Source organism: Sebastes umbrosus, chromosome 11 (genome assembly GCF_015220745.1).
Source record: "Sebastes umbrosus isolate fSebUmb1 chromosome 11, fSebUmb1.pri, whole genome shotgun sequence".
Lineage (NCBI taxonomy): Eukaryota > Metazoa > Chordata > Actinopteri > Perciformes > Sebastidae > Sebastes > Sebastes umbrosus.
Genome location: NC_051279.1, coordinates 12,174,659 through 12,188,471, shown reverse-complemented (window position 1 = coordinate 12,188,471; position 13,813 = coordinate 12,174,659). Strand labels below are relative to the sequence as shown.

The 13,813-nt window shown below is 39.3% G+C and overlaps 1 protein-coding gene across 1 annotated transcript; it reads left to right on the top strand.

The window, feature by feature from the left end:
* Window positions 1-199: 199 nt before the first annotated feature.
* On the top strand, window positions 200-12,786 carry ddx61 (DEAD (Asp-Glu-Ala-Asp) box helicase 61). The gene is made up of 13 exons (XM_037786021.1): window positions 200-384; window positions 1,780-2,635; window positions 3,366-3,429; window positions 3,629-3,733; window positions 5,284-5,413; window positions 5,967-6,113; window positions 6,437-6,531; window positions 6,624-6,746; window positions 6,836-6,964; window positions 8,114-8,294; window positions 8,372-8,473; window positions 8,596-8,823; window positions 10,209-12,786. The coding sequence occupies exons 2-12, from the start codon at window positions 2,478-2,480 to the stop codon at window positions 8,814-8,816; spliced, it is 1,455 nt and encodes a 484-aa protein (XP_037641949.1). The 5' UTR covers window positions 200-384; window positions 1,780-2,477; the 3' UTR covers window positions 8,817-8,823; window positions 10,209-12,786.
* Window positions 12,787-13,813: the final 1,027 nt, after the last annotated feature.

The following is a 13,813-nucleotide window of genomic DNA, read 5'->3' as shown; positions in this document are numbered from 1 at the left end:
TTGGTCAGAAGGAGGTGCTTTGTGATTGGTCAGAGGGAGGTGCTCTGTGATTGGTCAGAAGGAGGTGCTTTGTGATTTGTCAGAGGGAGGTGCTCTGTGATTGGTCAGAAGGAGGTCTTCTGTGATTGGTCAGAGAGAGGTCCTCTGTGATTGGTCAGAGGGAGCTGCTCTCTGATTGGTCTATTCGAGGTCTTCTGGAGCAAACAACCAGCCCAAAAACGGCAGCGCGGCCATGTTGAATTGTCGATATTCCTCAAGAAGACAAAAGAGTGAAAACTCTGGTGGATTTCAACAAACAGCGAACTCAATTACCCGGTCGACGAAACGTTAAAGCAACAGCCACAACGGGGAAGAAGACTTTGGGTTGGATAAAGCAAAGTGAAGGTAGTTCCTCCGACTAAAAGAGTCATTATCTCAAAGATTCACCGTGTGTATGCTAAAGCTAAGCTAAGCTAAGCTAAGCTAAGCTAAGCTAAGCTAACGTTAGCCGTGTGCTCAGGTTGAAGAATAAAAAGTGTGTAAAAGCAACAGGTGGAGACTAAGTTGCTTTATGTGTATTATTTCACGATGTAAAAAAGGTCGAGATACTGTTTGTCCTGTCTTATAAACGGTAACACAGATTTAGCGTTAGCAGTTAGCATGCTAGCTCGCTGGACGGTTAAAGCCACGTTGCTATGCTATAAAGTTTTAATGCTGCTTTCCAGGCGCTGCTAATTAACTATCTATCAAGCTAACTTTGCTATCCACACTGACCACGACGTGTTCGTTAAAGAAGATAACACACGGCTTTAATTTGTATTTTGTCCCTATAAGGTTAAAAGTCCAAATGAACTTTCAACATAACTTGATTTTCAAGTGTTACTACGTTAGCTTAGCTCATAGCATCACAACAAAGCCGCACTGGTGCCTTTATTAATTGCCATTTCGTGTCAGAAATTATGATGTTGACTCCACAGTTTTATTAAAGTTACGTGGATTAAATTTTACCAGCTAACGTTAATCTTAAAAAAACTAGTTTTGAGGTGTAACTTGTTGTTTGCTAAAACGTGGCATTGTTTGTGTGCTTCACTTCTTCAAAGATAGCAGCTGATAAGGCACACGCATTGGAAATGTATGTTACTGATGTTTAGTAGCGTTAGTTTGGATTATACTTTATTGTTGAGTTTTAATGCTGCTTACAGGCGGTGCTAATTTACTTCTTTCAAACTAACTTTGCTGACCACGACGTGTTCATGAAAGAAGATAACACACTGCTGGTTGGCTTTACTTTGTATTTTGTCCAATAAGGTTAAAAGTTTGCTACCTTTCAACATAACTTGGTCTCGTCAGTAGATTTTCAACTGTTACTACGTTAGCTAAGCTCATAGCATCACAACAAAGCCACACTGCTTCAGTTATTAATTGACATTTTAATGTAAAAAATTGTGATATTGACTCCAGTTAAATTTAATCTTAAAAAAATAGTTTTGAGGTGTAACTTTCGCTGTTGTTGTTTTTTTGCTAAAACGTGGCATTGTTTGTGTGCACCAGTTTATCAAAAATAGAAACTGATAAGGCACACACGCGTTAGTTTCGATTACGATAAAACTGTGTCAGACAGGTCTGAAGTTTGTTTTGCATCAGTTAACGTCTTAGTTTTAGGATTGACTGGTGTGCAAAAGAGTGCTTCAGTCTAACCTTATTACTCATTGTTGAATGTGCAGTAATTCATTTTTCTCCCTTTTTAGTAATGCTCTACAATACCCACCCACCATTGTTTGTTTTCTTATTACCTGGCAGGTTACCTGGATGTTTTTTGTTAATCGGCAATTCCCAAAGCACTTTGCAGACTGTCATCTCAACTTTTGCTGCAGAAGTAAAGGAAAACCGGGACAAGATAATCACAGACATTTAAAGTGAACTGTCCATGTTCAAGACAAACTTGCTGGAGTGACTTTTTCTGAGCCCCAGCAAAAGACGTTTGAAGACTTTTTTGATATCAAAGGAACAAATCATAAGAATAGTCCGAGACGTGACCAAGCAGATCATATTTTACTACTGGCCATTTTGAATGTATAAAACATAGCACTTGGATTTAAAAGCCAAGATACTCGAAAAAAAACACATAAGGAAAATTTTGGATCATCATTACAGCAAGGATAGGAGTACTCTGACAAACAATTTTGAAAAAAAAAAGAGTTTATGTTTTGGTCACATATTTGATTTATTTATTCATATGAATGTTAATTTCTCCCTTTTTTGGAGAGTTGTCTTGTAAATAGACAGAATTCATACGCAGACCTCTTCTTTTCAAGAGGTCTGAACGTCAGATTGTGTACACAATACATTCTTTAAAAAAGAAAGAGAAAAGATATTTTTATTTTTTCAGCTTTTAGGTTTTTTTTTTTTTTTACACACGGGTGCATTAAGCAAAACATTGGTGAAGAAGAGGCAAATATAACACACTGAGGAAAATTCCCAGTTAATGTGTTGGACTCATGGCTACTGCAAGAACAGCAAACCCAGCACCAATGCTTGGATTGAACAAACCAGCAAATGGGCAGCTCAGAGGACAGGCGGGACTCCTTGCGCCTGCCCAGCAGCCGAATGCCCTCCAGAAAAGGACCAGCATTCCTCAAAGCAGTGGGGGCATCAAGTAAGATCCAGTTCCATTTATTCTCTCATTTCTGCATTGAACGAAATGTTAGTTTTTGTATCCGTTAATTACTCCTGTAGCTTGACTACTTACACTGGATACAATTCACAAAATATGATTCCAATTCCTTCCCAGAGAACAAAGCTTTTAATAGGTATGTCTGGCACAATAAAGTTGTCGACAAACCTGTTTTAACAACACTAAAAGAAGATGAGAATCTCTAAGACTGTAATTTTTTTAGGGCTGCAACTAACGATTATTTTCATTGTCGATTAATCTGTTGATAGTTTTTTCGATTTATCGATTTAGTTGTTTGGTCTATGAAATGTCAGAAAATGGTGAAAAATATTGATCAGTGTTTCTAAAAGCCCAACACAATGTCCTCAGATGTCTTATGTCTTTTTTTCTTTCGCTTTTTTTTTTTTTTTTAACTCTAATCGATTATCAAAACTGTTGTAGATTAATTAAGTAGACTGATGAGATTGACTAATCTATTAATTGTTCCAGCTCTATTTTTTTTGCTATTGTGCACTTTATTGGACATGGCTAGAACATTCCATTACATGTGAAGGAAAATAAATAATTATTTTCCCGGCCAGCATCCCAGTCTCTGAATAATATACATGGAAAAATAGTTTTTGGGCTCTATATTCCAGAGCCCTCCTTTGTCTGTGTGTGTTTGTTATTTTGTTATTTATTTAGACATAACAATGCAAATTCTTACAATTAGGTTTGGTGATGACTGGAAGAAGTGCCTGGAGCTTCCTCCAAGAGACACCAGGATGAGAACTTCGGTAAAGTAACATTAGTATTAGCAGACATTATTATTCAGATTTGCTGTTCATAACTCTGAGACACTTCCCACATTTTCTGTGGAATTTGAAATGTTTTAGACGCACTGAATGTGTGTTTGCTTTCAATGCAAACATTACATCAACCACCTCTGAATCCTATTAAACAGTAATGTCATATGTTTCTGCTCTGTTCTCCCAGGATGTGACATCAACTAAGGGAAATGAATTTGAAGACTACTGCCTAAAGCGGGAGCTGTTAATGGGAATCTTTGAAATGGGATGGGAGAAACCGTCCCCTGTCCAGGTAAATAAAGATATTATAACGTACGGCCCTCTTGTTTATCTAAAGTGAGCTTGATTTATACTTTTTTCTAGACCCCCTTGAGGCTGCCTTAAAATGTACTCACAGGGCTCTCTCTTAAATCAGATATATAAAATTAACTGTATTCAGTAAAACCCAGAAAAGTGCTTTATTACTTCAGTTCATGTTTCAAATTTAAGAAGGTTACAGATTTCACTTACCAAAAAGATTTGGGTATTGTCTTCAGGCATCTTCGTTAGACATCCTTGTCTCTGACGAAGACATTTAACCATGCTAACCCCTGACCTCGTATTCTTGTATGTGCATGCCAACGGAGGATCATTTTGGGCCTGTCTTGAAGCCCCTTCTAGCCAGCCGCAGGATACCATTACTCATACTTCTACAAACCTCTCCTAACTTTTATGGTCTTAAGGGGTGTGGTCTCATAAAAAACTGATTTTGCCTCCTTTTCTCCACTATAACTTAACAGATTGCACAATTTTAGATTGAGATATAATTGCAGTCATAGATGCTCTTCCCAGTAGTATGTACTATTATATTGTGGTGTGACGTTGCAGCCCTATCATGGATTCAAAAGGGTAAGGAACAGTGATCACGTTCGATTTTCTCGTTGTCCGTCATTTTGACAGACAGGATCGTAAAAACTCTGTCATTTATTAGTATCCCTCATTTTTTAATGATACGACATAGGCTTATTTAAAGGTATTCTAAAATAAACAAATTCAGTAAACATCTCCTCTTTGTCCGTTTGCTGTTCCTTCTGTGTGCGCTGAAAAAAAAATCCAGTGTTCATACACAGCCATTGCTCTAAAATGAGAAACAATCAAAGTGGCTAGGACCAAGCCATTAGGGCTGAACAGACACCGACCGTGTGGTCTCTTTTCATGTCAACACACAGATGAATGACAATTGATGCCACTAAAATCACTGCTACCGTTGTGCCTGAACAGGCAAATATGAACAATGCAATAGTTAGACAATTACAATTAAAATATGAACAATTCACAATAATTGTAGCCTGGCCTGAAATTCCTCCTGTTCAATGTGGAATTTAGCTTGGTGCTCGCTTGTGCATAATCAAACTCACCAAGGGAGATTGCTGTAGAGGCGATTGTCATTAGTTTTTGCGTCCTTGCCTTGGACAGAAGACTTCTCATGGTCGTTTTAATTTTGTTCTGAAGGCCGAACCCACACTGTGCTGCCACACTGGAGACTGGAATTACCAGACTCTCTCTCAGGGAATTTCCTGATCCTGCAAGCACTCGCTTCGCCAGGAGAAAATCATGGACCATGCGCTTCTGCACCGGCACCACTCTGTTACCCTTATTAGTCACAGTCAAAATGACGGACGGCCTTCAGATTTTTCCGTCATGTTAAAAAAATTCAGTCAGTGACGGTAAATATTAGGTTAATGTGAGTTCTGGTCAGGGAATAGGAAAGTCTTTTGCATGTTATTATTCATGATTGTTTGCCTTGTCATGTCCAATGAACCTTGCCCATTGTACTGATTGGACTTGACTGTCTGCCAAAAGGAGGAAAGCATCCCCATCGCTCTGTCAGGCAGAGATATTTTGGCTCGGGCCAAGAATGGCACAGGAAAAAGTGGAGCCTACCTCATCCCTCTCCTGGAGAGGATAGACCTGAAGAAGGATCACATACAGGGTGAGTGTCTGCTGCCGCCACTTAATTTTGAAACAGGTACAGTGTGACCGATACAAATCTATGAAGACATCGACTTTGAGGGTGGTATTATGAAATGATAGACTAAATATTTTGTAATATGCTTAAAAACAAGTATCAAAGATTTAAAGTGAAGCACGATTTGAAGGAAAGCATTTCCACAAATCATTTCAGCTGTTGAGATGCAGATGTTTAACCCTTAAGAAGTAACAGAATCACATCTGGTTTAGCAAGACTAAAGAATATTTGAGACAGATTTTTTTTTTAATTTTTTTTGTGTCCACAATCTGGAGCATATTGACAAGTCCATGGTCACTGCACTTTTCTACCCTAGAAGTATTTATTTCTACTGTTGGTGAGCACGGTGTTTGGTCTGAATATATATATATATATATATATACACTGTATATACGCATACATGTATATATGTTTTTTTTTTTTTTTTTTTTGGTAAACATCACATTATTTAATTTTCTCCATGCGTCTCACCAACCCTGGCATTTCATCAGCCCTTCCCATTTCTGTCTCAATCCAGCCATAGTAATGGTGCCAACAAGAGAGTTGGCCCTGCAGATGAGCCAGATCAGCATTCAGCTCAGCAAACACCTAGGAGGGGTCAAGGTCATGGCTACCACAGGTGGCACCAACCTGAGGGATGACATCATGCGGCTTGATGAGACAGGTACTCGTCGTGCCGTTAATATTCATGATAATGAAAATGTTTTCTCGTCATTCTGAAGTTATGACTCATTTGCAAATTAGATCAATAGAAACCCATGCTCTTGTTTTTGAACATTTCTGTTTAAAAGATGATTGTTTTTAAGCTTGTATTTTTTCTTTGAATAATTTTTTTTGTGCTAGTTTTTATTTATTTATTTATTTTTACCAAAGGTATGTCCACAGTGCAAACACTTGCGTTGACCTTAGTTTAGTGATGCCCTTTTTGCAGCTGTTACAGTGGAACTTGTTGTGATGTGCTGTTTCTGCCTCCTCCCCTCCTCATAGTGCATGTAGTGATTGCTACACCAGGCAGGATACTAGACCTGATCAAGAAGGGTGTGGCAAAAATGGATAAGGCCCAGCTGATTGTGATGGATGAGGTAGGTTTGGCTCTTTAATTTCTGAATTCACTTTTCAATATTGTTGACTGTGTTTTATAAACAGGCTTTCTTTAAATATTGTTTTTTTTCAGGCAGATAAGCTGCTGTCCCAGGACTTCGTGGTCCTGATTGAAGATATAATCAGCTTCATGCCAAAGGATCGTCAGGTCCTGCTTTACTCTGCCACTTTCCCCGTCACTGTGCAGAAATTCATGGTGAGAACTCAAAACAGCAAATCGGTTGTCTGAAGTGGTAAAAATTTAAAATCTTGTTTCATGAATGCACTGTGACTGTCTTTCTCCAGAGCAAGCACCTGAAGAAGCCTTATGAGATCAACCTGATGGAGGAACTGACCTTGAAGGGCATCACCCAGTACTACGCCTATGTGACTGAGAGACAAAAGGTCCACTGTCTCAACACACTCTTTTCTAGGGTGAGTGTTCAGCGCTTACCAGTTGGCTACTAAGAGTCTAAAAAAAGTTTTAAGAGAGTAACTCGATACCAAGATAAAAAACTGCTTTGAGTTCAGGCTGGTGCATGCCAAGGGTAGAGTACGAGCAGGGAGGCATCTGATTGGTTCTTTCCAAGCGGACCGTGAGGCAGTGATTAGTAGATGTTTTTACAGGTTTACAGATGACGGCTCTTTTCCGGTCCTTTTTCAGAGCTCACAAGTAATGGCTCGCTGTCGGGGTGTAAAGACCATTTCATAACAAATAGTGTATACTGGATAACATCGTCAACCCTGCCTTTAAGGATGTTCCGATAGTGGATCAGATATCAGGCTGAGACTGACTCAAATAGCTGGATTGGGTTATCGGTGACAATTGCACCGATCTATTCAATTAAATTCTATGTTTATGTTGTTTGTTGCTGCATTAAACAGGTTTACACTGTTCATTTTCTAGATTTTTACCAAGTTGTTGATGCACAATCATTTTACTAATAGATAACAGCTCAGTACATTTATATCTGTGTTTATTTGTTAGGAAAGCAATATCAAAGTCAAGCCTGATGTTTCCTTACACATAAAAGAATGATCACTTAGTCACTTCCACACAGTGAGACATACAGCTTATTAATTAATCACTGGTATTGGATCGGTACTCGTTATCGGTCGATACCCAAAGCCCAGATATTGCTATCTGTAACGAGACTGAAAAAGTCAGATCGGTGCATCCCTAATATGTATATTGATACATTTTTAATATAGAATTACATATATTGTGATGGAGGACTTTACCCATATTGCTAACTCCTACTTCCAAAATATCATGGAAACTTTTGTTTAGTTATAAGGTTTGTGATCTGTCCTCTGAAGTGTGCAATTTTGCTCCAGTAATTAAAGAGACTGTTTGCATACAATATTAATTATTTTTAATTCAAAATTAAATAAAGACAACGGGATAAGAAAACAAGAGCTGCATATATACAGGCAAAGAACCAAGAAGCTGCAGTTTGGCCCCCTAGAATAAACCGTAGCTTAGGTGGACCCATAGGATACTGGAGACGGGGAGCATAAAGAAAACTGGGAGGTTATTCCTTCAGTCATCAATAATCATAAATCTATATATTTCTGTTACAGCTTCAGATCAACCAGTCTATCATCTTCTGTAACTCAACCCAGAGGGTTGAGCTTCTGGCCAAGAAAATCACCCAACTGGGTTATTCGTGCTTCTACATTCATGCAAAGATGATGCAGGAATACAGGAACCGTGTGTTCCACGACTTCAGGAATGGACTGTGCAGAAACCTGGTCTGCACAGGTGGGTAAAAACAGTTCTGCATTTTAAAATATAAATTGGAAATTTGCAGGTTGACTAATGTACATATTTTCTTGTAGACCTATTCACTCGGGGAATTGACATCCAGGCAGTGAATGTGGTCATCAACTTTGACTTCCCCAAAAACGCAGAGACCTACCTGCATCGCATTGGCAGATCAGGTAAGATGAATAACAGGTTTTTGTTTACAGCTAACTCTTTCAAAATCCGGCACACCCTGCTTGGCTTCATGACACTATTGCTAATGATGCATCATAGCTAAACTATGTCTCTTCTCTGGCAGGGCGTTTCGGTCACCTGGGTCTGGCCATCAATCTGATAACTTCAGAAGACCGCTACAACCTGAAGAACATTGAGGATCAACTTGTCACTGACATTAAGCCCATCCCCAGCTGCATCGATAAGAGTCTGTATGTGGCAGAGTTTCACTCTGTTGACCCAGATGCCGATGATGACGACGACGACGACGGCGGAGTCAAACACAAGGAATTGGGAGCAATCTGAGTGAATGGTCAGTTCTTTAAACAGCTCCAAACCAGCCATGACTGAAAACAAACCTTTTTTAAGATTATATGTTTTCATAAACCCAGTTATTGTTGGGCACTAGTCAGCTACAATAGGGGTTTATCTGCTCTTAACATTTAGTCTACACAGGTCACATTTCAGCTGCATTTTTAAGTCCGTCTGACACCAAAAAGTGTTTAGGGTTGATGGCCAGCGCTGTGTGTGGCTGGAGTTAAGAAGATATAAAGCTGCCTCATCTGTGGCTAATGAAGAAGGGGCTAGTTTTGTTTTTTTACTTGACTGGCCAGTTATATGTTGCAAGTCCAGGGATTGACTGGTTAAAATAGGTGAATAATAGTGAAGATGCATTCAGAGAGAAACTATTAATTTCCCCATTCTGGTTCAAATTGAGTTTTTGTGTATATGAAACAAGGTTATAATAGTTTTGAATTTTCAATTAGTTTTTTATTAGGGCTGTCAAAGTTAACGCATTAAGCCAAATTCACGAACACTAATTTCTTTAATGCAATCAATCTTTCAGAGGTTGTTTTAAAGCTAGAGTGAAGATACTGGCATATGAAACTAGAAAACCTGAAGAATCCATTAGTACCAACCATGTCATACTAGCTGGTTGTGAAAGAGGATAAATAACGCTCCAAACTTAAAAAATTGATGAGGAAAAACTGTCATGGCTGTTTTCAAAGGGGTCCCTTGACCTCTGACCTCCACATATGTGAATGAAAATGGGTTCTATGGGTACCCACGAGTCTCCCCTTTATACTTTATGAAAATCACATTAGTATTAAATACTTGACAAATCTCCCTTTTTTAAGGTACAGTTTGAACAGATAAAATTTGCGATTTAATCATGCGATTTGCGAGTTGATGGAAATTCATGCTGTCCTTTTTTTTTTTCAGAAGTGATATATTATAGCTCTAAAACTAAAATGAATTTACATTCATTTTTAGTTTTATTAAAAGATGTAGTTTTTATTTAGTTTCAGTTTACTAAAAATATTTTTCCCTGCTTATTTTACTTTTAGTTTACTATAGTAACCCTGATATGAATGAGCATTTTGGTGGACATTAAATGAGTACATAGTGTATTCATAACACTCGAAACATCTGAGTACTCTAGCGTGAAGGAGGGCAACCTTGCTAATGGATAATATCCTCTTTCATCAAGAAGATTAACTGAAGTTTTACAGGATTTAAAGGTGAAGGGTTAAGGGCTGTTGTCCTCAAGCTGCACAAAAACAGTCAACATAGATTTGCACAGAGCTGATCAGCACACACGGCCAGCTGTCTACTCTGCAGGTTTACTTAAGCAGTAACTCATTCACATGGTTGTTTTCCGAAATCCTAACTCGCCCTTGTTTTTTTTCTTTTCAGGAGAAACACGGCGCCTGGCATTCATCACACAATATTGGCTTCGCATCACACAAAATTCCAAGTGATGATTTCTGTTCCCCATTTTGCCACCAAAATGGTCTATTTTTAGATTTCTTTTCATTTCCAGTTTGAGTTTACAGCAATCTCCAGTTCTGTCTTGTGCATATGTTGGTAAACTGGTATCTTTCCATTACCACTTCAATCAGTTGAACTTTCAACCACACTGCCAGAGATGGTCATTGTGCATGTGATTTTGGCTATTGCTTAAGTCTGTCATTGAACTCAGTCACTCTTGACAATAGATGGGACATTGTCATCATTGACTTTCATTGATTTTGCTGTAAGAAAGAAAATGTGAAACCAAAGGTAGACTTAGAGGATAGAGCCCAGTTCACATCCTTGCTGTGCAGATCAACTACATATGGCAGTGTGCACATCCTGCTGACATGCCTTTTGAGCAGATGCTTTAAAGGAAACACGCTTTTTTTTTTTTAAACAACCTACACTCAGTGGTTACTTTTATTTGATGCACCTGAATTGATAGCCTGAATTCGTCATTGCAACAAGGTGCTGGAAACATTCCTGAGACTGGTTCATGTGGACATGATAGCCTCATGCAGATCTGGTGACTGATGGAGGAGACTCATTGTCATGTTTGAGATGATGTGTCCTGCAAAGAAATAGCCATTAGAAGATTGGTAGACTGTGGCCATAAAGGGATGCACATGGTCAGTACTCAACTAGGCTCTGGCCCAGTTAGTATTAAATGGCCAGAATTGTAACAAAAAGATATTCTTAAAGTCATTACGCCACTGCCACCAGCCTGAAATGTTGTTTTCATATTGTTTACACCAAATTCTGACTCTACCATCTGGGCCAGGTGACATTTTTTCCAATCATCTGCTGTGCAGTGTTGGTGAGCCCGTCTCCTCTAGCCTCTGTTTTCTTTGTCTGCGTAGCTCTGCTGTAACACATGGTTATTTGTTACTGTTGCCTTCCTGTCAGCTTGAACCAGTCTGGCCATTCTCCTCTGACCTCTCTCATTAACAAGGCACTTTGGCTGTCACAGCTGCCACTCATGGGATATTTTTTTTTATTTCTTTTTGCCTGTAAACCCAATAGACTTTAGTGAAAATCCCAGGAGATTAGCACCAACAATCATTCCACAGTTAAATTCCCTTAGATCACAGCTCTTCTCTATTCTGACATTTGGTCCATGTCTGCATGCGCTTACACATCGACTAGTTGTTCATTAATGAGCAGGTGTACCTAATAATGTGGCCACTGAGTGTAGTTATTTTTGTAGCTTTGGCCGTCATTCCAGGTTGGTTCTAAAACATTTTACCCAGCAACTTTATTGCTGACATTTGGGGATGCAGTGGTAAAATAAAGTATTGACTGTACACATATCCATCGTTAAACCAAATTAACATCCTTCAAAAGGGAACCAAAGTTGGAAGAGTTGACAAAGAATTACAAAAGTAAGAATAGAGAAGGCTTCAGAAACCAAAATGACCACTTTGCTCTGAGCGATGTTTAAAAAAGGGCTGCTATGGTGCTCCAGTAGAGCACCTGAAACGGTGTTGCTGATAGTGAACCTCTCTACTTTTTTTATATTGAAGTGTTTACTGCAGAAATAAGATATTTAAAGATGACACTGTAGTGCATTTTGTCAAAGCACAGATCCCATAAGGACAATAAGTCAGTATTTAATTGTGAAATTCCGTTGATCTCTTTAAAGCCATAGCACCAGGCAGCATTTTCTCAGGCCTTGAGGTTATCAGTAATTAACATGAAAGGATGAGTGGCCTTAGTTGACATGATGAAACCGGCCAACTTATTCAGCCATTTTTTAATGTAGATTCTGTGTCCATTCTTCCCTCCAAAGTGCCTTAGTCTAACGTCAAACCTCTACTTTGCCCAGGTTCTCGTTCAAAGTGTGTATTATAGGTAAAATGGCACCCAAACAATTCCTTATTTGTTTGTTTTGAAAGCACAGTTACAGTCTGAAAGGATTTGCAGTTTTCCCGTATTTGTAAGAAATGCATTTGTCTTATGACAAATTGTAAATATGCTGACCAGCTGTCTTGAATATATTACAGCATTGGACTTCTTGACTTCTGCACAATGTCACAAAAGATAATGCATTTCGAATTTAAAACTTTAATACTGTGAAATTTCCAGCTGACTTTTCTTTTTTTTTTTATTATTCCTTGTTTGACAATTGCATTACTGCCAAGCACCAGCAGGAAAGGGACCCATGCATGTGCCCTTTTCTAAAGCATCTGAAGTAGTAATTAGCTCTAACTCTCTTCATGTCTGACCCTGGAGTGCCCTTGTTGATGATAGATTTTGGTTCCCCAATTTTTTAGCCTCAGTGCAGGCAACATTTGAATCCTTTCATGACCATTATCTGAGTAGGTTGTAACCTGAGACCATGTTGTCCCATCACTGTATTTTGGAGAAATGATGACTTGATGACCACATGATTTGTTAAGTAGAAAGACAGACAGGCAACAATTTTCTGTTAAATGTGTCAATGCCAGCGCCTGAAACGAATTAAACTCCAACAAACTAACTTCTCCTTTGTTTTTTTTAAATCTTTGTATACTTAGTGGGTCAATGCTTTTGTAAATGGTGATTTGAATTAGTCTCATACACTGCCAGCCAGGAGCCTGTCTCACAAAGCAAGATACTACTGTAAAATCCACACTTGTACCCTTTTTTTTGTTTAAAGGGACTGTTTGTAACTTCTTACACGTATAAATCAATCCGGGTCGGTGTCCCATGCGCGCTCGCGTGTGGCTACGCTGTTTAGACAAGACTCCAACACAAACTACACGGAAGTACCAAAATTATACCTAGTGAAGCCCGTCTTGCAGAACAGTGTTGGCCGCGGTCGGAGGACGCGGGGGAGAGCGTAGCTTTGGTCTCCAGGGCCAGAGTCTTTGCTGTACTCTGCTCCTCTGCCTGCCTGCCTGCTTGTTTTCACTCAGCTCGCTCCACCTCACGTGCATGCACGCACACTACACACTGCAGAAGAGTTAGTTTAGCTTTGAGAATATCTAGTGAATGTACAGTGGACATTTGTGCAGAAATAAATGCTGCAGCTCCTCCAGACCAACAGAGGCTTCCGTGTCTTGTGAAGAGACGGGGCTCCGCAGCGAGAAACGTTATCGTCGCCGACCGGGTGCCAGTGTCTTCCCTGTTCCCTCCGACCGCGGTCGGGAGGCTGAAGCAGGAAAAGCCAACACTAGGATCAGCAGTGATTCATGGAGAGACCTTCGTCTGGTCAGCTAACATTACTGCCAAGCAGGTGAAATATAGTGGTATTGTGGTTTTAGTTGATGTGTGTTGCCTCACTGTTTTCAGCGATGCTCGTTCATGTCTATTAGAGCGAGCCCGACGCTGACTTTCGTTGACTTAACGGCCACAGGTGTCGCTGTTAACAAGCATTTTTGATTCTTACAAACAGTCCCTTTTTAAATTCATGTTTGGGTGTGATCAAGGTTTTCCATCTAATTTTTATCCAGCTAACTTCATGCTATTGCTTGGGGAGACAGGGACCCACTTTGAAACCACAGATTTGCACTTGCATGAAATTT

Coding starts and splice junctions, on each gene's coding strand:
- ddx61 (XM_037786021.1), top strand. CDS start 2,478: ATGGCTACTGCAAGAACAGCAAACCCAGCACCAATGCTTGGATTGAAC. Junction 3,734..5,283: donor AGAAACCGTCCCCTGTCCAG/GTAAATAAAGAT, acceptor GTCTGCCAAAAG/GAGGAAAGCATCCCCATCGC. Junction 5,414..5,966: donor GAAGAAGGATCACATACAGG/GTGAGTGTCTGC, acceptor GTCTCAATCCAG/CCATAGTAATGGTGCCAACA.